Raw genomic sequence first — 24,624 nt, 5'->3', positions numbered from 1 at the left:
CTGCACCCGTGCTTGACTGTTGCCATGCAGGTGATGGACGCCTCCCTCTGGAACTGTAAGCCCAGACAGACACTTTCTTCTGTAAGTTGCCTTGGCCATGTTTTATCACAGCAACAGAAAAGGAACGCATGTCAAAAGTTAATCATGTCCTGAATGTCTGCCAACATCCCTTTCATCTCTTCATGAGTTGGATTTCAGATAGCACAGCATGGTTATACAAAGGACTAGAATATTTCGGGAATGCTAGTTTAGGAGCTAACACAAAAACCATACAATCCCAGTAGTATTTCTAAGACTGAGACTTGAGCTGACAACTGTGACAGCTGCACTTCCTCACTCTTATCATAGGCCGAGCCTCTGGAGACAAGCTCACATCTTTTGGGTGCCTGCTTGAGGGCTGAACGTGGCTAATGTGTATGTATGGCATAGTCAGTTTCTAATCTGGTACATGGAGCTCTCTATATTTCTAATTATGTATAGACAAGCAAGGTAAGATGTTTTGGGTAACACATTGGCTTTGTGAAACATTTGGAAGCATTGGTCAACTGCTCTGTTACATAGTCCTGGCTGTCCTTGAACTCAAGAGATCCAGCTGTTTCTCTCTGCCTTCCATGTGCTTGTGAAGTGTTGGTTTTTATCTTAAACCTTGGTCCAGCATTCAGAATGTGAAACTTCTGAGAGATTCTCCCAAGTAGGCAGTCACCCTGACACAAAAGGTTTTACTGCTGTGAACATACACCATGACCAAGGCAAGTCTTAGGAAAGAAAACATTTGGGACTGGCCTACAGATTCAGTCCATTATCAAGGTGGGAATATGGCAGTATCTAGGCAGGCATGGTGCAGGCAGAGCTGAGTTCTACATCTTCTTCTAAAGGCTGCTGGTGGAAGACTGACCTCTAGGCAGCTAGGATGAAGGTCTTAAAGCCCCCACACACCCACAGCCACACACCTACTCTAACAGGACAACACCTTCTAATAGTGCCACTCTCTCTGGACCAAGCACATACAAACCATCACACTATGTAATTTACATCTAGCTATGGAATTTGCTTGTTGATCATATGAAAATGTATTTTCTCTACAGGGCTTCACTCTAACACAGCTGAATAGCTGGCCACTCCACCTAGTCACCACAAGGTTTTACTGGGTCACTGGGGCATTCTGAAGCCAAATTGGAGCAGGTTTTCATATTACTTATCCTGAAGAATAAACTCCAACTACAGAAAACTAGTAGATTAGAGCATATTCCCAATTAATTCTGTTCAAATATTGATTATCCTGGGCATTTCTAGATCAAGATCAAGAAAGGAAGAAGTGAACTTTACCAATGGGAAGCTATAAAGAAGGATCCGAGTTCAGCATTATCCTCACACCGCTTAACTGGACCACGGAGAAGCATATACACATAAATACACACAGGCTGTGAGTATGTTGTTACTAAGTTTAATTCAACCATTATACCCAGTTCTGCCTCATAAAAAATAACAAAATGTTTCTATCAAAATTACATTATGATGTAAGGACAGATTTCTTGCTCTGAAATAGCGATAGAAAAATGTTGGCACCAAATACACTTAAAGTTTTAAGGCTTAATGTAGGTGACAATTGTGTACCATTGGGTTTAGCTGGGCACCAATTTACCGATTTGTACTTTTGAGGCCAGCTGCAGCAGAGACAGAAAGATGGGAAGATGAATAAGGCAGCTGCTGCTGCGGGTCACTGTTGCAGGTCCTCTTGTCCTCCCTGCCATCCAGGCCAGCAGGTGGAGCTTGAAACTTTTCTCTTACTGGGCTAACAGTAGGATCAGCACAGTGATGTTAGATTCCTCTTGACAATACAGTTTGGAATTCACAAATTACTTTCTACTTAAGAGAGCAGCTATAAAAGGTTTATTTCTATTACTGTATTATTTCCTTATAAGCCAAAGAAGTTAGTGTCTGGGCTAAATAAAGCAAACATCATTTATGACATTTTCGTAAATGGAAAAAAATGCTCTGAATTCCAATGACATCCTCATAATGACTGAACCACAAACCATTTGAGTTATTACAGAATTACATACATGTAACACATAATACTAGGCTTCAGAATACAGAGCAGCTGAAGAGGGAAACTCTTTGGTTGACAAAGCCACGGTCAGACCCCTCAACAGACATGTAGGAAGCCGAGCTCAGCAGGTGGCTCCTGCAGGCACTTGTAGGTCAGTGTGTGTATAACTGCAGGACTGCCACTCTCCCAGAATTTACAAGGGCATTTCTGGCACCTGCTACGAAGCTCTTGGTAGGCACTAGAAACAAAAGTAGCACCACTCAGAAGCCCTTTTCACAGATGCACTCCAGAGGAGAACCATGGAACCCCTCAAGGTTGAACTGGAGGGACATCTGGCCGACAGATGAAGTGACGTGACTGTGAAGCATAGCACCTCTGCTGTCACAGGAGAGTCGTGACTTTACTGCCAAAACACAGTATCCTGGCCTAAGGAGCACTACTTATGAGCAAGGTCAAGAAGTCAAAGCTTTCTAAAGGTGGCTTGGGCAGCTTTTGTGCTTTGGTGTACAGAGCAGCACTTTTCTAAGTGTTGAGGCAGTGCACAGGAATTTATAAGAAGCTGATACCAAAAACACCATTCCATACACTAAGCCAACCCAACCCTACGTCCTTCAGCAGGCTTTCCTCCCAACTACAGGAACAAAGCAAGAACAGGAATCCACCCAATGCCTGGACATATATGTCCCCGCAGAGGCCAGAGACCTTATGTATAGGAAGAACCATGAAGAGGGAGAACCCCTCACAGGTGAGAAACTAAGGCCTATGCTTAAGGCTGATGAGACAAACAAAAGGAACAACCCACATGCAACTTTGGCATGCCAGGAACCAAGGCAACTATGGAGGAAGACAGGATGCTACCTCTGACCTGGCCATGGTTTTAGGTGCAGGTATGGGACAACTCATAAGATCAGTATATAAAAAACAAACAAACAAAAAAAAAAATCCACTTAGGACAGGACTGAGAATAACAGCTTGATTTCTTGTTGACTGCTACCAAAAAGAGCAATCACATTTGACTATAGAGTGACATAATGGGGAGAGGAGACATTAGGGTTCCCGAGGTATCTCAGAGGTGAAAGCATTTAGTGATAGGCATTTCCTGAAAGGAAAGGCTTAAATGTAGACTCCACTTTGTCTTGAAGAGTTTCTCTTTCTGTGTGTGTCCTTCATTCCATAATGAGGAAATAGGTGCTCTGGGTTCTTTTTCAACCATATAAGTATGGTTATACTTAAGATGCCAAACACCCAACTGACTGCTGATATAAGGACAAGACAGACCCTGGAGATCCTTCTGCTAACAGGTCACATCTCTTTTAACTTCCCCACAACTTTACAGATCTGTTTCACAGAGAGCAATTAGAGAGGAGGGACCAGAATATCCCAGTTTATCCCCACAATGTATACGTTGGAAGTCTAGAAGGCACAGTTTTCTGCGCAGCAATTCCAATGACAACAAGGACTATGAGCAGTCAACCCTCTCCCACCCCAACTCACTGGGTTAAAGGAAACACTAACATTCAATACCCTATCTCTGTCTGATCTAGTTACAAGCAGAGCAGGAGCCTCTCAATAGAAGGAGATGCTGGATTTGCCTCCGGGTGGGTTCAGGACTTTGTTGTGGGAGCGAGGTCGCGGCCCCAGTCTGGGCTCATGACTGTCAACTGTAGGTGTGGGATCCGGTATCTTTGCATGCTCTGCTTCTTTTGAGCTTCCTTTCTCGCTCTGCTCTCCTTTTGGTGTGGAGTTTGTTGCAGCTGTGGGATAAAATCAGCAAAAGCCCATGAAAGGGAGTACATAGTCCACTTTACTATGAAGCAAGCTGCACTAAGTGAAAGTCACTGTCATGCATAGCTGCTAAGTTCTGAATCTTACTAGCTCCTGAATGGTCTCAAGCTCACGAAGTGCTTTGGATCCCTGCTCTTTACACGGCACAAATGAGCTTCTAGAATAGTGGTTCTCAACTTGTGTCTCAACCTTGTGATGGTTTCTATATGTCCAGGGAGGGACACTATTAGAAGGTGTAGCATTGTTGGAGTAGGTGTGGCACTGTGGGTGTGGGCTTAAAACTCTCCTCCTCCTAGGCTCTTTGGAAGGCAGTATTCTGTTAGCAGTCTTCAGATGAAGATGTTGAACTCTTAGCTCTTCCTGTGCCATGCCTGCCTGGATTCTGCCATGTTTCTGCCTTGATGATAATGGACTAAACCTCTGAACCTGTGAGCCAGCCCAATTAAACGTTGTCCTTTATAAGAGTTGCCTTGGTCATGGTGTCTGCTCACAGCACTAAGACCCTAAGACACCCCTGGAGAGGAAAGTGTTGAACACCCTTTCACAGGGGTCACCCAAGACCATCAGAAAATAGACATTTACATTACAATTCATGACAGTAGCAAAATTACACAGTTATAAAGTAGCAGTGAAAATAATTTTTATGCTTGGGGGTCACCACAACACAAAGAACTGTATTTAAAGAGTCATAGTATTAGGAAGGTTGAGAAACACTCTAGAAGAAAAGGAAACCTAAAAGTATTACTAGCAAGAACTATGCTCACGTCCCTAGCCTTCTCTAAACACCAAACCATCACAGCTGCCCTCTTCTGCGTGTTTTGGAAGGCGTGGAGCAATGCTATGAAGAGCACTAGTCATTTCTCTGGGACACAGAAGGCACAGGAAATAATCTTACCTTTCAGGTCAGACTTAGAGTCTTCACCTTCACACAGCAAAACATGATCCTGCAGCAACATAAGCCACCAGGTTAGTGGTCATCCAGGTAGATAATGGAAATTTAGAGATGAATGGCTGGCTCACTTTTAATTGTGTGTCCCTGGCATCTAAGGCTTAAACCAAGACCCTGCTAGGGAAGCATTCTACCCACCACCAGGCCAAATCCTTAGTCTTATTCTTACTTTCTGAGTCGGGGGTCTCATTAAAATTTCCAAAGTCTGGGCTTAAACTCACTCTTCAGGTAGGTAGGCATTAAACCTCAGCTTCCCACTGAATCGCTGGCGTTATAGACCCCCACTATAGAGTCTGTTTTATCTTTAGCCTTTAAAATGTTTTTGGCAGGCTAGACATGGCTCAGTGGTTAAAGCTCTTGCTACTCGTCCATAGGACCAGAGACTGGTTTCTAGATACAGTTATAACCCCTGCTCTATGGGCATATGATGCCTGAGGGTACCTGCACTCATTTGCGTAATACACACATGCTGACATACCTACACAGAACTAAAAATAACACAATTTTACAATAAACAAACTGGTCAATAACAAAGTACTTCTCTAGCATGCATGAGCTTTTCTGCATTTGATACCCAGCATTACAAAACAGACCTGTGACTGAGCCCCATGTAACTTGCTAAACTGTAACAGCAGTATTAGCTCACTGCCAGTTACTTTATTTTACTTTATTTCTTCATAAATAGCCTAAGATGTAGCTTTTAAAAAAGTAGTCACAACAGGCTACACACACACACACACACACACACTAGCATGTTTCATAGCTTCATCTACATTGTAGTATATATCAGATTGTTTTGTTTTGACAGCATAGCATTTGAATGTGTGGCTCAAAGCAGACAAATGAACAAACCAAATAATTTGGCTACATTATCAAATATTGTATTGTTAAACAAGAAGCTCTGATACATACTACTGATATATGTATGTATGATTTTAGAGCCAGGATGTGGCTCAGTAGATAGAGCACATGCCTAGAATGCACAAGGCCCTAGGTCCATATGGAATAACACAAAAATCAGTAAATGGATAATAAAAAGAATACTTAGTTCCATCAAGATATGGTGCGTGCTCACCCCTGCAATCTCAGCACTTATGCAGGAGGCCAAGAGTTTGAAGCTAACCTGGGCTATGAGGCTAAGAGGACAGTTGGCTTGTTTTCAGACAGTCTCACTATGTACACCAAGACCTGAACTCAGAGACCTGTCTGCCTTTTCCTCTCAAATGCTGGTATTAAAGGTGTGTACTACCATGCCAAGAGAGAGCTTGCCTTAAAAAAAAATGTGGTATTGAGCCTACTTAGGCTTGACTTTTGTGAGAAGCTGACCTGAGACGGTCTATGGTGGACTTATACTATCTGTGGTGGATTATACTATCTGTTAACAGAACAAAGCCGAGACTATTGGCTGGCTTTGTTCTGTTAACAGATAGTATAATCTAAATCTACTCCTTCACGGCCAGGTTTACAAATGCTCATATCCTATTATTATTCCTCCGTTGCTTCAAAGATGGAATGTTTTTCTCCAGCTATGACCTCACTATGCCCCCAGCTAGCTTCCAAGTCACTATTGTGCTGTGCCATGCTCCCAAGCAGCCTCCATACAAGTGAACTGCATTGTGCTCAACTCTGGAGAACACCTATTTTTACTGGGATTGGTGGGACGTACACGCTGAGTCTGCTCTCTCCCCTTCTACCTTGTGGGTCCAGGAATCAAACTCAAGTGTTAGGCTTGGGCAGGAAGCACTTTAGCAGTCTTGCTGGTACCCTATAGCACTTTGTAAAGGGCCTTTTCTTTAATAGGTATTCTCTCCACACTTCATGCAGCAAATGCTGACCAAACAGGTTTATTGTTGTTTTTGGTGGGGAGGAGGAGGTTTGTTCAGACAGGGTCTAAGTGGCCCTAGCTATCCTAAAACTCACTGGCCTTGAACTTACAGAGATCCACCTGCTTCTGCCTCCTGAGTGGTGGTATTAGATTAGAAGCACGTGCCACCAGGCCCAGCTTGGTTAACCACTTTTCTTTTTTTGCAACATATTTAATGAATTGGTTTTCTGGCATTCTTGAAAGGTCAAACATTATTTTTTTTTGAATCAACAAATGCAAAAATAGTTGGTAAATTTTAATCCATTGCAATTATATGTTTATCTTAATACATGGTTACCTCCACTGGATCAGAAACCTGAGATCTATAATCTTCAAAGATGACTAATACAAGCTCACCCTTGTGGAGTAAAAACTCATCAAGAGCCATTATCTTGGGTTGGGGAGGTAGCTGGGGTAGAGCAGAGGTCTAGAGTATCAAAGTATAGGAGATTGGTCTGATGCTGCTGGTATTCAAATGCTAAATACTGGACCAGAAGATATGGCCACCACTGCCCCAGGAGACCCTCTCACACACCAAGAGATGATAGGTAACCTTGCTGGAAGGTTTTTTAGTTACCTGGTTGGGGGTTGCAGGTAGAGAGAAAAGGGCAGGGAGAAGAGACCAAAGGAGGAGGGAACATTCCTGAGAGGAAAAGGACCACGAGCACGTGGGTAGGACACACAATAAATAACAAGGGACAGACATATGGCTGGGCTATAAGTTAAAATAGCTCCAAAACCTGCCCAAACTAGGCTTACAATTAGTAAAATACCTGGAGTGTGTATCTTTTCTCAAGATAAAATAGATGATTCCAGTTACACAAAGCCCAGGTTAAATCTCCAGTACTATGTGAAAAACAGACCCATCATCTTTCCTTTCAAAGCATCAACAAGGTCCTGATGCTATGTGCTTAGTCACAAGACACCAGGAACACAAAGTAGAGCAGCACAAACAGGTGCTGGTAGCTGCTGTGTGGAGAGCTGAACACAACTCCTTTCCCCAGGTCTTTAGCCACAGGTTGAAATATCTCCTGGGTGACTCCCAGCAATGAATGGCCATACTCTGGAAGGAAAAGCAGCACGGTCTTTCTGTCTCTTCCTTATTGTCACACCTGCTTTGAAACCTTTGAAAAGTGAACCTGACACAACTTTTATTTTTCTCTCTTGTCTGGCTATATGAATGTAGTCTATACCTTGGGCTTGTTTGGGTGTGCCAGAGGTGCAGTGGCAGTGACTGGGGACCCAAATATGTCACTGGTCTTCCCACCGGGTGGATTCAGACGTTGTCGAGTTTGCACAGGAGTTGATTCATCAAAGATTCCACTTCCTTTGCCTCCTGCAGGAATAATCACAGAAGAGTCAACATTAGAGTTCCTATCTGATGCTATGCCATCAGGGTCACTCGAAGAGATGACCTTTCATGGAAGACTTAATGCCTTCCTAAGTTTCAGGACAGCAGAGTGGGCCGATTACTCCAAGTTCCTGAAGACTTACATCACAGCCCATCCTTAATCTGGTTTGCTTCAGCATACACGTGCATAGTCAAGCTGACCTGGGCCTAGATTAAAGGAAAAGGAATAAAACACCACCTTTCTCCAGAGCTCCCTTGTACTGAACAGTGCAAGTTTCCAGTGGGAAAGTCTCCTTTGTTAATCAGGAAGAGTTTTTAAGCAGATTAAAAAGCAAGTAATTCAAGGCTTGAATTAACCACTATTCATGGTGAACCTATAATCTGGAAAGTAAGGTTAGTCACTCTGACCTTTCTGGCTAGAAGGCCTAGTAATGAAGAGATGCCAATAAGTTAGTTAAGAGACATGTCCTTGCTTCCACTGTGAGTTTACTAAACTCTGACAGAAATGTGCATCTCAAGCAGATCTTACGGCCCCAGGCCTGGACATAATGCAATCATGTCTATGTTAGGCAAAAAGGTACGAAATACCACCCGATGTCATCACTCAGCAGGGATCAAGTAACCACCTTCCACAAAGCATTATAACTAATGGAGGCAAATTACGTCGAAGTCATGGCTCTAGCATCCCAACTGAATCTATAATCCATAATAGAAAAAGTACCCCACCGACCACTCACTTCTTGCTAAGTTGCCTGGCCTTTCTGTGCCTCCAGTTCCTCAATTAACAATAAGGACAAGTGGGCAGCTTCTTGGGCTATATGAAGATTGCTATAGCTCCTAGGACCAATGCTAAGACAAAGCTTATAATGTAACTGACTCCTCGCCAGCGTTGCCTTCCATACACTATGGAAGGAACACTGTCTTCCAGGAATAACAGCCTTTACCATAACCAGAGCAGCTGTAGGTACCTTACAGAGACCCTCAACAAGAAGAGACATGTTGACTAGTGCCCTCACCTGAAATTCCTGCCACTCCTCTTCACCTCCTGTAAGCAGTTGTATATAATCCTGACCCAGACAGATACACATGGCCTCAGGAAATGGTAGACTATACAGACAGTAGAGGTTCCTGTGCTCCTAAGAAACCCTTCACTGATGCTCCTCTAAACAACCCCAATAACCTTAGTGGCTTACCAAGCTGGACCTAAAGGGACTGTTTATTTGGTTGGCTGCTGATGGCTATCCAGGGTGACTAGAGGGTAACCAGAAGTCTGTTTACATCTCCCCAGGAAACCCAAACAATATCGTGTCAATAAAGGATGGTCCATGTTCTTCCGTATTTTTTTGTATCCCTTCAAATAATCACCAGTTACTGCTTAGCCCATGACCATGTTGTCACCACAGAACTCTTAACAGTCAGAATAAAAAGCAGGAGCCAAAGTCTTTTTTGAGGACTCTTTTTTGCTCGCTAGCACACCTAACAAAGGGTCCTTCAGGATCCCACTGCTGGAGCACAGCACCTTTGTAGGGATTAGGAGTGTAGCTCCCAGGATACAGTGAGAATTGTGTCTTTTTTTAAATGTATGAGTACAATATCGCTGTCTTCAGACACACCAGAAGAGGGTGTCGGATCCTGTTACAGATGGATGTGAGCAACATGTGGTTGCTGGGATTTGAACTCAGGACCTCTGGAAGAGCAGTCAGTGCTCTTAACTGCTGAGCCATCTCTCCAGCCCCGGGGCAGCCAGGACTAGTTACACTAAAGAAACCCTGTCTTGAAAAATAAAAACAGGGCTGTCTTAGTTAGGGTTTTATTGCTGTGAACAGACACCATGACTAAGGCATCTCCTATAAGGACAACATTTAATTGGGGCTGCCTTACAGGTGGAAACATGACAGCACCTAGGCAGGCATAGTATAGGAAGAGCTAAGAGCTCTACATCTTCATCTGAAGGCTGCTAGGATGAGGGTCCTAAAGCCCACATCCACACTGACACACCTACTCCAACAAGGCCACATCTACTCCAAGAGGGCCACATCCTCTAATAGTGCCACTCCCTGGGCCAAACACATACACTCTCCAGGAAGAATTTTCTTCTACTATCAGATTTTTACTAGAAAAAATACTCAAGGAAAACAGTATGTGTGAGTTCTATACCTTACCAGTCTGTTGAGAGTTACAATAAATAAGCCAACAAGTGGCCCTAGCGGGCTTGGAAAAAAGGAAAATCAGCAGGATACAAGGAATGATTATACTGTTTCATGATGTCAAGTGTTTATTTCAGCTAGTGCTGCTGGGCTCTCTCTTGCTTTGCTCCCAGAGAGAATTTTCTATATTCTTCTTCCTATATTCCCTTGGGGAAATAAAGGTTGAGAGTATGGTTGAGCACTATAGAACAAAGGGTCCAGACACTGGTGACTGAGCAGGAGAAAGAAAATCGGGTTGGGCTAGAAGGCACATTACCTCCTCAAGGTGAGCTACCTTGGCAGAACTTTTGGTTTCCAGTGCCCATAGCTCCTGAGGGCAGGAGAGGACAAGGTTAGAGAAAAACAGCCCTTTTGTTTAGAGAGAAAGGGTTATTCTAGAGCAAACTGAGCCCCTGGTGGGGTGGCCTGGGGTTACAAGATTACTACCATTAGCCAAAAGCCTTAGATATCAAAATGCCCATTACTTGAGAATTTAGCCATTTAAAAAAATTGTAAGGCTATAAAAGTCTCAGAGCTCAAAATAGCAGGTGCATCAACTTGGAGAAATGTGGTACTTTCTGCCAGAGAAGGGAACAAGCTGTTTCCAGCTGCCAGGAGTGAGGGTAGGGGTGGGTTGAAGACTGGGTGGTAAAAGCTGACACTGGGTGAGTGCAGGTCCAAGAGGGACATACAAGGTAATATCTTGTCCTTAGGAATCAACTTTGGAGACCGAGCTTGAGACTCAGCAGAAAAAAGTACAAGCCTTTTCAGACAAGAGCAGTAGAGTCACCAGTTTATAGAAAGAAAAGAAAATCTTTGGCTAGTAACTTGAAAAGCACTTAGTTGATTGACAATGTCTGTTTACAATTCCTCACCAAACACAGTACAATTATTAACATAAAACAGGATGGGGAAAATGTATTGAGACTTATGGTGTCTTAAAAATCCCAGTTATGTTATGTGAACATGTTTTTGCTTTTGCTTTAATCCCAGGTGTTGGATATGGGCCTGCTTCAGATTGTCCACAGCAACAGATTCTTTGCTTTGTGCATGCTCTGGGAGGAGCATGATCTTTACCATCTGCAGATAGTTTAAATCTAGGGACTCTGGAGAGAAAAGAAATGCCAGAGCACAGACTTGGGGTGGGGGAGAGAGAGACGAGAGAGAGGAGAGAGGAGAGAGAAGAGAGAGGAGAGGAGAGAGGAGAGAGGAGAGAGAGACCACAATTGAGCACTCCTGCCTGGAGAAGGTAAGGCAATGTGAGGTAAAGGGCTCTGTAGCCAGGCTGTTAAGATTCCCTGCTTAGTCATTAACTGTGTGACCTTGTTAGCACACCCTGACTTCTACTTTCTGAACTGTAAAATAATACCCAAGGTGACTAGAGGAATTAAACCTTCTGATGCAGGTAAAGAACAGGTGTATTATGAGCATCCTAGCAAAAGTACCTGGTCCTTGAGGGAAAGAAGCCTGCCAAGTGGTGTGTCATCCTTGGCTGTCCACAAAGGCTCACTTTATTATCCAAATTCAGCTTGGTTTAAATGGAAAGCAAAACAGCTTGTAACAGACCCCACGAGGTAAAGGCAGAAGGACTAAGAAGTGAAACTAGAAAACCAAATAGCAAAACCTCAAGAGTTTGGGGATGGGGGTTGTGGCTCAGGAGAGTGATCAGCTATTTAGATACTGAGTTAAACCACAGCCAAAGGGTAACAATTAGAAGTTTTTGGCCAGACACTACTAATTAAAAAAGAAAACTGAAACAGCATTGGAAAGTTCTCAGGACATATCGCCAAGAGTTGTAGGGTAAGCACTGCTCAGAACAGCACTGACTCTCCAGAAACTTCTATGCATCCCTTTCTCTCTGGTCACCAAGATCCTCAATTTTCTTGAAACTAGAAACTTGCTACTTCCCAAGTAATTATTACTTTGCCCTATCTTGAACAAGAGTTCTGCTTCCACCTATAAAGGAGCAGTTAGTTCACAGGGCATGCCTGGTAGCTTACTAAGGAAAACTAAGTTCAGAGTAAATTTTTAGAAGCCATGTTATGAGGTTAGGGGTGATTACTGCTCATGCAAAGGGCTGGGTTTGGTCCCCAGAACCCATACAGCAGCTCACAAATGCCTGAAACTCCTATTCCAAGGGATTGGACACCTTCTGGCTTCTGCATACACACACAATAAATTAAACACTATATTGACAGAACCAAGCACGAACAGTATAGATAACAGTAGAAGCCCCTTTAGACTTAAAGTGTATTTTATATTCATGTACCTAACGATCCAGCAATTATCCTTTTAGAAGTTCTTTCAATGGATATTCTGTTTGTTTGCTTTCTGAAACAGGGTCCCATATAGCCCAGCTTGGCTTACATGTCCTGATCCTTCTGCCTCTGTGTCTCAAATGCTGGGATTATAGGCATGTGCCATAGTGTGCAGATTTAAGTCATGGTAGAGCTTGGATTCTAGAAACAAAAAAGCTAGATCCAAGAGCTGTGGGGTTCAGTCATGCCAGAAACTTTCCCGGGTTTCAGTTTCTGCTGCTGTAAGAGGAAACATCTACCTTCTAGGGCTGTAGTGAGGATGAAGTGAAAAATATATGCAAAGTATGTAAACACACTTCCTGGGTCCACTAAGCCATCAACAAAGACCAATGTTGTCAGGCAAATAAGTGAATAACTTATAAAGACACATACAAGAATAAAGGGCATGGAAACAAATGAATATGAGAAACCAAAGGGCAAACAGCCCTGCAAACCTTTCCCAACCTCACACAGTTAAATTATCTCTGCTCTGCCTCTGCACACTTCTCACCAAGCTCCCGAGTTTGTGAGTGCCGTCTGTAGGACTGAGTTTGAAAGAATGAGCACAGAACCCAGGGCATCCAAGTCCTCAGGGAATGGACATACCAGTGGTTGTGCCTTTCTATTCTCAGAGACTAGTTTCAAAGGAGCCCCTAATGGGATAGAAAACAAGCTCCAAAACTTGTTGCAGAAATCTGGTCACTGTAACAAGATGGCTGTCATTACATTGCGATCATGCATTGAATGGGCTAGACGACCCCACTGAGCATTAAGGGTGCCTTGCGGAACAGGTACAGTAGCGTACCATGCTTTCTAGGGAACACAGCTTGCCACTTTGGCAGGCCTGAAGACAACTTTGTAGAAGGAAGACCAAGATGGCTCACATACACCAAATGCAACTCTGACCCCGACCCTAAGAGAACAAAAGAAATCCAGCTTTTCTGATTTTTCAAGACAGGGTTTCTCTGTGCAGCCCTGGCTGTACTGGAATTCACTATGTAGACCAGGCTGTCCTCAAACTCGGAGATCTGCCTAGTTCTGCCTCCCTAGTGTGGGGCTTAAAGGTGTGCACTACCACTGCCTTCCAAAATCCAGCTTTTGTTCACTTATATTTCATTAAAAAACAACAACAACAACAAAAACAAAAGGCCTTTACACAAGGCAGAGGGCAGGCGGGTCTTAGTCTTTTTCTAACATATGGACTCCAGCTGTAGCCCCTCCAGGCTTTCAAGGATAAAACAAATCTAGCTTTTAAAAAATGGATATAAACCTGAGGATAGTTTCTCACCAAAGGTGTTTTACCACCTTCTTTTTTTTGAGACAGTGTCCTCACTATGTTGCCCAGGTTGGCCCCCAAACTCCCTAATCTTTTGCAGCCTCTTGAGGTCTGAGATAACTGACATCTAACACCAAGACCAACTAAAGATTTTCCAAAAATTTTCCCTGGTACAGTAGGGAATGATAGAGAACTGTACCAAGGTGGACACTCTAGAATTTCAACCACTGAAACCATACTAAAAATTCTCTTCCTAAGATAAACATCTGAACGCACAATTTGCATGAAATTTCAGATTAGGGGCTCTGAGACCATAGCGACTACACTCAGCAAATATCTGCTGAGTAGGTGGAATACTTTCAAGGGAGAAAGTGATAGCCAAAGAAAGCATTCTCTCCTTTTAAAGACACTATTGACGAGCTGGAAAGATGGCTCAGTGTTAAGAGCACTCACTGGCTGCCCAGAGGTCCTGAGTTCAATTCCCAACAACCACATAGTGGCTCACAACCATCTGTAATGAAATTCGAAGCTTTTTTTTTTTTTTTTTTTAATATTTATCTTATTTACATGAGTACCAGAACAAGGCATTGGATCCCATTATAGATGGTTATGAGCCACCATATGGATGCTAAGATTTGAACTCAGGACCCCTGGAAGAGCAGTCAGTGCTCTTAACCACTGAGCCATCTCTCCAGCCCTCGATGCTTTCTTCTGGTGCGTCTTAATACATTAAATAAATAAATCTTAAAAAAAAAAAAAAAAAACCACAGTTGACAACAAAAAACAAGATGCTACAGAAGGTTATCTAAAAGGATTTATATACAGAAAGCAAAGTGAGGAATGTGCTCCACACTTGCAATCCCAGCACACAGAAGACAAGCAGTAAGGAGGCTTTGAGTTCACAGTCTGGGCTACACAGAGGACTGCCTTCACATAACAAAGGCAAACAAAAACCCAGAACCAGCTGGGCATGGCAGCACATGTCTTTAATCCCAACACTTGAAAGGCAGAGGCAGGCAGATCTCTCTGAGTTCCAGGCTAGCCTGGTCTACATAGTGAGAACCTTGTCTCAAAAACCAAAACCCAGAACCATTTCACGTCATTTCGGCATAAGCTATAGTCATATGAGGGGAGGGAACTCAATCAGGAAAATGCCTTCCAATTAAGAAAGAGCTGCAGGCAAGCCTTTAGGGCATTTTAAAATTAGGGATTGATGTGGGAGGGCCATGCCTGAGCAGGGTTCTGTAAGAAAGCAAGTTGAGCAAGCCAGTAAGCAGCATTCCTCCACGATCTCTACATCTGCTCCAGCCCAGGCCTGAATTCTGGTCCTCACTTCCTTCAGGGATGAACAGTGATGTAGAAATGTAAGCAAAGTAAGCCTTTTCCTTCCCAATTTGTTTTGGTCCTGGTGTTTCACCACAGCAACAGACACCTGTCAGACAGTATTTTAAAAAGAACATTAGAGTTTAAGGCCAAGGAATGTGAGAAATATAAAGTTCACACCTGGAGGATTTGTCCTCTTGGGTATGTTTTTAGGTTCTTCAGTTGGTCCAAAAATGTTGGATGCCATCCTATTAGGCTTGCTTGAAGGAACACCTTCTTCTGGACTTCCAAAAAGGTCACTCGATTCTCCTCCCGGGGGTTTCATAGATCTACAAGCAGAGAGTGAGCACGACTCACAGATAGCCAACCAACAGATTCCCCAGATTCACTAGGATTGGTGTTGATGGTCTCTTTCCAATGGTCTAGTCCAATACCAAACAGTAATGATGAGAAAGTGTGACGGTACAGGCCTATAAATCCCAGCACTTGTGAGACAGGGGCAGAATTTAGAGTTCAAGGCCAAGCTGGGTTACACAGTATCAAGACATTCATTGTCTGTCACACTCACAGGGGTAGGGGTAGTGTAAACCATATAAGGGACTCTTCATTTTGTGAGTCTCATTATATAGTAATTAGGATCAAAATTTAGTTTTAATACTTTGCCAATATTTTGATTCTGATCTGAATACAACACAGGATGAAAGAGAGATTACTTTGCTCTCTTCTCCATGCTGTCTTCAGCTTCATCATAGAGCTTACATGGAAGCAGATCCCTATCTTTACCGACCTTTCTGAGTTGTAGCCATGGTAGCCCCAGACTCCCCTGCCAGAATTTATAGTCTAATCTGGGGAGTCAGGCCCGACCAGAGTATAAGGTAAAAGGCCTCTCCTTGTGTTTCTCAGAGACCATTAGGAGGGCATTAAGGTATAGTCTATCCCCTGGATCCTTTGATTGGGTTTTAATTCAGATTCCTTATGTTGTCTTTTAACAAGTTCCATGTTTATCTTAGATTCATCATTCCTCAAGGTAATTCCTGACTTAAAAGACTCCCTGTAGGGATCTATATTGGGGTGTTTGGTGTAGCCATTGAAATGCCTAGACTAGAAAGAAATACCAGCCTTTGGCGGCATGATCTTATGGAATGAGCATTCCTTTACACTCATATTCTACAAGCACAGCTTTTAAACCAACACCCACAAAGAATGCGGTTTCTATGTCTTAGCTACAAACTGAAGTTTCCACCTTAAGTCCCAGATTTTGAAAACTGTCTGGCACTAATGGGAAATTTAAAAGTAGATTGTTTTTTAAATGCGGCAGCTGAAGACCTATGGCACAACCTCAAAGCTCCGCCCTGATGTCCAGAGCACAGGTATACAACCGAGATCTGGTGAAAGAATTCGTATGGTATTTTCAGACATCTGGTTAGACTTTTTAAATGCCTTTTACTCAGGCATGCAAGCTAATACCCATGATCCCACTGCTTGGAAGGTGGAGGTAGAAGCAGTAGTTCAAAAGTTATCCTTACTCAGGTATGGTGGCTCATGCCTTTAATCACAGCATCCAGGAGGCAGAGGCAGGTGGACTTGACATAGTGAGTTCCAGGATAGCCAGGGTCTATTTGTCTACGTAAAGAGACCGTCTCAAAAACAAAACCCAAAAGTTATCTTCCACTGTATAGTGAATTCAAAGCCAGTAAATTGAGACAATCTCAAAAATAAAAACAAGACGTGTATTTTGAAGAGAAGCCATTTGAAAGTGATTTTTAAATCAGTGAATGGCCTATATCCATCCTCTCCTCTTCCCACCCTGATACATGGTTATCTATGCAGTTGATGAAATTATAGCTGTCCTGAATGCCACTACAACAGACTAGTCCCCAACTCAGAAAGTTCTGCGTGTGCCTCCCACTACAGGGATTAAAGGTGTGTATACTAAGCCTAGTTTCACCCTCTTACACTAGGCCTAACAATTGAGACCACAGTACCTCCAATATTTACTTAAGATAAAAAACTGATTGCCACATAAAAGCCAAGAGTAGAGGTTAGGACGGCCTGAACAGCTATGCAAAACAGTGACCACTCAGAAGTTAGCCAACCACAAAAGTACCTAAAGTGTGTGTTTCATCCAAAGAGCAAAGGCTGTTCCCCACTGTAATGTAATAGGAATGAAGTTCCCAAATGGCCTAAGGCAGGGCAGTGTAAAATGGGGATCTCAGGTGCTCCATAGAGGGTTGACAAAGTGTGCCAGTCACAGATGCCAGATCACTGTCTTCTTAGGAGGAAGAGAAAAAAGGAAGAAGGTATCAAACCTGCCCCATCAACAGTTACCACTTCTTGAAGAGTCTTATAAAGGGATAGAAAAGTTCATTGGAAAAGGTAGGTGGGTTGAGGGGAGACAGGCCTATTAGAAGGAACTTAACAAGATTTTAGATTAGGTACTGAAGTTGATGGGTAAGTTAGGACTACCTGACACCAATAACCATCTATAAATCTTGGTTCTGAGCATCCTTATGCTTCTTCTTAACCATCAACTCTAACATCCTTGGGTCTACAGTCATCTCTTTTCAAAAAGAGACCTTTAATCACTAGACCTGAACTAACTTCAGCATAAAGTTGCACACCAGCATCAGTTAAAATCCCTACTTCATTTATTATTGGGGATTGGGGAAGAGTTGAGTCAGGATCTTGAGTGCTCAGATTCACTAGCTAATGAATGACAACCCTGAGCTCATATTCCTCTACCTCCATGTCCCAAGTGCCAGGATTACAGGTGTGAATATTCCTAGCTTTATTTTTTTTTAAAGATTTATTTACTGCATGTATATAAGTACACTGTAGCTGTTTTCAGACACACCAGAAGAGGGCATCAGATCCCATTACAGATGGTTGTGAAGCCACCATGTGGTTGTTGGGAATTGAACTCAAGACCTCTGGGAAAGCAGTCAGTGCTCTTAACTGCTGAGCCATCTCTCCAGCCCTCCTAGCTTTATTCTAATCACTTCACTTTACAGGAAGCCACCAGCATCCTACCCTGCTGGGTGTTTGACTCTGGCAGGCCCTCACTCTACACTCTTACCTTCCCAGTCTCTCTGTGGCTATTCAGAAACAAAACACTGAATGAGCAAGTGATCTAACAGGACAGCCAGATCTGTATGTTAATGGTATGTGTTCCATGTGCGTGATACAGCAGAAGCAGGAACCTCAAAACCATCTCCAGATGAGGTGAGGCCCAAATTGTGTCTGTGGTGGGAATACAGGAAACAGTTTTTGAAGTTAATATGGGTACTGAAAGTAAGGATTTAGTGTTGCTTTGTGTACTTGTCTGAACCTTAACTGGAGAACAAGCAAAAGAAAGCAAGGTGGTGCCACACATAGTTTTGGCAAAGATATTGAGCCACTGGGGCAAGAGCAGTGTCTATCTCCATCTCAAAGACAATGGGACAAGCAGGAGCTGCATAGCCTACAGCAGCAAGCCAAGTCTTAAGGATGCCCCAGCAAGGTCTCACAAATGGAACTGAGAGTTCAATAGGCCATTCAATAAATAAGGCCCAGAACAAAGGCACAGTGTGGCCTTCTGAAAGCTACTAGCAGCCATTATCACAATAACACCAATGGTGTGGAAGGTTCTAGGGAGAGATTAGCCAACTCAGATTTTAGGACCAAATTCACAATTCCAATTATTTTTTCCTTTTGTTGTACTCCTTAAATGTTTCAGTAGAAATACTCAAATTATACGAGAAAATACAAGGGATACAGGCTAAGATGAAAAGTCAAGAGTTTAAGTGAACTAACTATAAGACACTGGAGAGAAAGAAATACCTCCGGTTGTCAGTGAGCCCAGACCTCCCTGTAATGGTGAGCTTCAGAAAAACTTCTAGGAACTGTTCAAGAAGTCAGGGACAAAACCATGAGAAATAGACACAGGGCACATTCTTCATGATTAATGATCTTATGTATGAATGACAGCAATATCATAATGCTTTTACAGTTCAAACATCCACAGCACAAGAAAATCCCTCAGCAAGAAGGCAAAAGACAGGGTTAGAAGAAAAAAAAACCCTGGAATACCTTACAGGTTCAGGCAAAATCAAAATGCAGCAATCAATCTAACTAGGTGCTGCTATCTTCTCCCAACCTGGGTAAGCTGCCATCCAAAAGCACGCTTTCTAATATGGCCCAGACTGAGGCTCCCAATTGCGATCCGTCATTCAATTAAGGCAGCTCCTATTTACCCCTCTCCTCGATATCAAATGGGGATTTCCTCCTTTTCCTAAAATCCTCTTCTTGGACGCCTATTCCACAATTAACTCTTGGAGCTCGTCAAGTTATTCGAACACCAGTTTCATTTTACCAACTCAAAGATGATCAGACAGAAAGTCCAGATGAAACTGGGTTGGGAAGGTCCCGGGCCAGGGAGGACTAATAGGTAGTGAGTGAGTGCAATCCAACCTACACCTGGTCGTGGGTTGGGTCTGAGAATGCTGCCGCCACTCAGCCACATGCAGAGGTCATAGTGACCAACCAAACTGACACGGGAAGGGCTCAGGGAGCGGCAAACGCTCGGCAGTGCCGGGCTAGCGCCTCTCCTAAGCCAGCGCTTCAGGAGAGCCACGTGTCCTAATCCCGCCGCCCGGTCTCCACTCCGCTCTCATCCCCCAGCCTTCCTAGGAGGCCCTCCCGGAGAGCGCGCTCAGTACCCTCAGGGGAGCCCCGCGCCACACCCACCACATCTGCAGGGTCTCCTGGCCGCCACGTGGCTGCGGCTACCCGCCCACCCGAGCCCCAGCACCGGTCCGCGCACCTGGAGCCCGACTCGCCAGCTTGGCCGTCCGCGCCCTGGAACATGTCGGCCGCCGCCCCGCGCTTCCACAGCCGCCGCGCGGCGGTTCCCGCTTGGTCCCGCGCAGGTATCCTGACCCGCCCAAGCCAGTTGGACGCCTCCCGCGCCAATCATGCTTCTGCAGCCTATCGTGGAGCCATACTCCACCCCTCAACCCCGCCCCCAATAAGGGAAGGCTTGGAGGCCTGCATCGCGCTTACAGCCGATTGGCCGCGGCAGTTGCCTCTCACAGCTTCAGGCGTGGCCATTGGTTCACAGCTGTCCCCCCGCCCAACACGCCTCACCGTGTGAATCTGCATTTCCTTGCCGACCTATCCCAAGCGGGATGGCAATAGGAAGTTTCGAGGCGGGTGGGAGCAGAAGGTTTCTTTGGGGTTACAGCACCTTCAGGAGGAAGCTAGGGTTCTGGGAAATGCACAATGTACTCAGACCAGAAGCAAAAAGTTCTTAATGACTTCGCCTCTCTGCACTCAGCGGTCACTCAACCATCATTCTCTGAGGCCCACCAGTCTACCTACCCTCACCCCCTGGGCACCCACAGGCCTTAGTGCTCACCTAACTACACTGTGCCAGATCTGAATACCCTAAGAGTACTGGCTTTAAAGGCAGGCACAAAAGACAGTCATTAGATGAAGTATTAGTATGTATTTATGCACAATAAAAACATTTACAAGCCGAACTGGAAATTTTAGCTGAAGTTTAACAGTTTTTATTAAATAACCAAAACACCTTTTATTCCCAAAAAAATTGGTAAAGAATAAATAATGTAATTTACAATATGGTACAAAAAATAATCAGAAGGACAGGCATTCTGCTTTATACATACATTGTATATTTATAGTCTATAAAACAAATTCACATCTCAAGCCGGAAACCTCAGATGATATGGCTTAACGATTATCAAAGCAAACAGCACTGAGTTCTGCCTGCTGAGTGCACCCCTCCAGCCAATGATCTTACTACCTAGTAAGGGTCTGGCTAGTTCAGTGCTTCCAAAACTGGACTGACCTCATCAGGCTAGCCTCTGGGAAAGGTATACTGTGGGTTTCTTTTCTTTTTTAAAGTTTTCTTTTTTTTCTTAAATTAAGACAAAGTACAGTATTTCCTTATAAATGATGCATCTGGGAGGTTTGTTTTAAAAGTACATAAAACAATTTCCTTCTAATCTTGTTTTGACCATTTCTAATAATGTGGTCTGGTTAAAAATGTTATTAAACTGAATAACACCTCCCGTAGCAGAGGCTATCACAAGGAATGAAAAAAAAGGTAGAAAAAAAGGTCGACCAACAGATGAAATGTCCCCAAAGTCCCACTCCCTGAGCAAGTCCTATGCATGGACTTCAGCTCTCTGAGCAGCTTCTTCTCTAGGACACAATCCATGCCAAGCACCAGAGATACAGGTCCCAATCTTTTGAAAAGGTGAATCAACATATCTAAGAAACATTATTAATAAAGACTTTTCTCAAAGACTGACTGAATGTATGTCACATTAAGTTCCAATGAGGAAAGGAAGCCCGAGTGAACATGAACCATCAAAGCTGATGGAAAGGAAGAGAAGATGCAGATCTTAGGAGGCTTCCTTGCTGTTTTTTTGTTTTGTTTTGTTTTTTAAACTCAAACCTGTATCAGTTTCCAGATTTCACGTACTGGTATTTGATTGGGCTGGGACAAGTTATATCCACTGATTCTCTGCTACAAATGCCACTATTTGTCTGTTAACATGGCAACGATGAGCAAACAAATATGGCTGGCTGTTAAAGAAGCAGTGGAATCTTCTGGAATCCTGTCAGCTTCCGTATAGTAAAGCACCAGTCCATTTGATGCCTTGCTTGCTACTGGGTGACAAGGGCAGTCTCAACTCCTTTTAGATGGCACAGACTAACATGTGCCTCACAGCATTCACTGCCTGATGGAAAACAGCTTAAGAACCAACTACCTACTACTACTTGCTCAGTTACCAGGATTCTACAAGCACCCATGCTGTGGGAAAGTATATCTGAAGCACAGGAATGGCAGCTAGCAATGGCCTAAGCTGAGCCTGGCATCTTAACTAGGCTACAGTCCCAAGATCTAAATGCCTTCAGCTAAGTAAGGCATTGCTGAAAGCACACAACTGGGTAAAGAGACACATGGCTACTTTACCACGGTCTTGATGGCACCATAAGCTGCTCTTCTCATCTAACAGTTTCACATTTACCAAATGTAGGAGTCTACATGTCAGCATCTGGGGCAGATCCTTAACCAGTACCAGAGGCAGGAGGGTCCTAGGAGGTGGAGGAATTTACTGCCAAGAGTCCCTATACTCTGTTTCTGGAGTAGAGCCTGCATTCTGGGTTGTAGTAGCCAGTAAGACAAGTGGATTGAGTGTCCCAAAAGGGACATTTTCATCCCTTTCTTCACTACAGATGAAGAGACATAAGGGCCTGGGCTGGTCTTTAAGTACTACTGTGCAAGGAAGGAGACTAGAACAGGTGGAAAGCAGAGGTGACAGTTTTAGGAGTTAAAAAATGACCAGCCAAGCTGGGTGTGGTAGCACATGACTTTCAACCCAGCACTCAGGAGGCAGAGACAGGTGGACTTCCAGCCCACCTTGGTCTACAAATCAAGTTATAGGATAGCCAAGGTTACACAGAGAAACCCTGTCTCAGAAAAAAAAAAGAAAAAAAAAAAGGGGGTGGGGGGGAAGGGATGCTGTGTCAGCCCCGGCTGCCATGTGGAGAGTGAACAGTGGGAGGCTAGTGCAGGGGTCACCTGTTCACCAAAAACTACCTGATGGCCTAGGTCCAGCAGGAGTGACCATGTTGCAAGGACCTACTAAAGGGCAAGGAAGGGTTGGAACTCTTTTTGGCACTACTCTGAGCACGATGACCTGATCATGACGACTGTCACCACCTCTGGGCTCCATGAGAGAGCTGCTAAAACACCATCAAGCTGTGAGCTCTTCCTACACCCTGACATCTAAACCCTGCTTGGGTCCCAGAACAGGAAGAAAAACAGCCTGGGTCAAAGACACCTCTTAGACACCAGCAATAACACATGAAAAATGTAAGCACGTATAAAACCTGTAGACGTAGCAGTGCATTCGGGAATGGGGGTTCAGGCCAGTAGAGAGGAATGGTATCTTAGATCACTTAGAAGGAACTAAGCATTAAGCACAGGTAGAGAGCAGAGCCACCCAGATAGAGGACCCTTCCTATTCCTTGTCCATATCTCACAATTCTTAAACCACAAGAAAACCATTCCCAACCAGCTTTATAACCTCCAAGAAACATAATTTCTTCCCTCCTCCCCATGCCAGGCAGAAACAAACCTCTGGATGGTTTGAGTAGGAAGCACTAGGTGAGGGTTAGTAATCTTGGACAGGTAACATTAGCTACATGGCTCTGGGACCCTTCTCTGCTTCATGGTCAAGGAATCCAGGAAGTATCTTAGGTTGAAGATATCACCAGGCAAGAAGACTGGTCTATACTCACTGTCCCTTGCAACATCACTACAGATAGAACAGCCAAGTAGAAAAAGGCTATCAGAAAGAAAGCAGCAGTGTCTGTGGCCTCCCTTCACATAGGATAACAGCTCCAAAGACAAAATGAACATCAAGCATGTCTCTTGCAAGGAGAAGCCCCTCTGGAAGGCTCAGCACACAGACATAGAGTTGGGCTGCCACACAGTCTACAGGACTGCAAAGGCTTCAACACCAAAAGGATTTCTGAGGTCTACTCTTCTCAGGCCAGCTTGTCCTGGCCTCTGTGGATGGCAGAACCCCTCCTTGTTAAGACAGGTTGCTCCTCTGCATGTGGATATTGTGATGGTGTTAGAGGTGCTCCTGTTTACTGTCTTCTCTGGATTCTGGGCTTGATTTTCACTACTGTGCAGACAGATTCATGGGGCTAGCTCTATAGACCTCCCTTGTGGATTCCAGGATGCCTGTGTTACAAAGCACAGTCACTGAGAGAGGTCACCAACAGGATTACCACCTCCTCCACCATCAAAAAGAACCTCCCGGCGGCCAGGCTCAGTGATGGACAATTCTTGGGCCAGGTCATTAAACCGAGAAATGTAGTCAATGCTGTTCTCGTTCATCATACACACCAACTGGGAATCCACCACCTGTAGGACAGAAGGGACAAGAAGACATTAGGCTGAGGATGGCTTACCATCCTGACTAGAGGCTCTTGACCCCCATAGCAGAGTGTCACTGGAAGGAGCCTATTGCCCTATGAGGAACTTTGGAATTCTTTATAGTCCACGTGAACTTTTTGTAAGTTCATACTCTGCACATGATCCTAGTAAAGCCTCTAAGAACATGAAATACCTAGATGCCGAGACTATAGTGGCAGTCACTCCACCTGATACTCATGAGGAAGACAGTCCACAGAAGGTAGATCAAAGCAAGCAGAGAAGAGTTAATGAGGGCCTCACAAGTGTGGGTACAAGGTCCATAAACATACAAAGAGAGAACATTCCCATCAAAAGGCTCCGAGAAGGCAGAACGCAGATACCCCAGAAACGCTAGAAAAGCAGAGGCTCAGTACAGTGAGCGATGTAGAAAGAGAACTACAGGAAGGGACACAGAAATCTGTAAGGACATTATCCTGGGGATTATGCCCTGGTTAACCCTCTCTCTCCATTACAGTGGAAGACTCAGGAGGACAACACTTTTGTTCTGTCCATATAATGATTGTACTGATATTTGCATGAGACTT

At 44.0% G+C, this 24,624-nt stretch overlaps 2 protein-coding genes across 2 annotated transcripts in view; both read right to left on the bottom strand.

Moving 5' to 3' along the window:
- Nucleotides 1-1,437: 1,437 nt before the first annotated feature.
- Nucleotides 1,438-19,960, bottom strand: JPT2 (Jupiter microtubule associated homolog 2). The gene is made up of 5 exons (XM_080942490.1): nucleotides 19,883-19,960; nucleotides 15,262-15,410; nucleotides 7,842-7,984; nucleotides 4,731-4,779; nucleotides 1,438-3,804 (listed from the first exon to the last, which is right to left on the bottom strand). Exons 1-5 carry the CDS (start codon nucleotides 19,924-19,926, stop codon nucleotides 3,617-3,619), a joined length of 573 nt encoding a protein of 190 aa, XP_080798616.1. The 5' UTR covers nucleotides 19,927-19,960; the 3' UTR covers nucleotides 1,438-3,616.
- A 749-nt stretch (nucleotides 19,961-20,709) lies between these two features.
- CRAMP1 (cramped chromatin regulator homolog 1) overlaps nucleotides 20,710-24,624 on the bottom strand; it is a 49,098-nt gene continuing 45,183 nt past the window's right edge. Inside the window, exon 21 of the mRNA XM_080942005.1 lies at nucleotides 20,710-24,028. Within this exon, the coding sequence (XP_080798131.1) occupies nucleotides 23,864-24,028 (165 nt within the window). The 3' untranslated portion in view covers nucleotides 20,710-23,863. The remainder of the gene's footprint in view (nucleotides 24,029-24,624) is intronic.

Source organism: Micromys minutus (assembly GCF_963924665.1).
Source record: "Micromys minutus genome assembly, chromosome: 31".
Lineage (NCBI taxonomy): Eukaryota > Metazoa > Chordata > Mammalia > Rodentia > Muridae > Micromys > Micromys minutus.
This window is presented reverse-complemented; position numbering and strand designations above follow the sequence as displayed.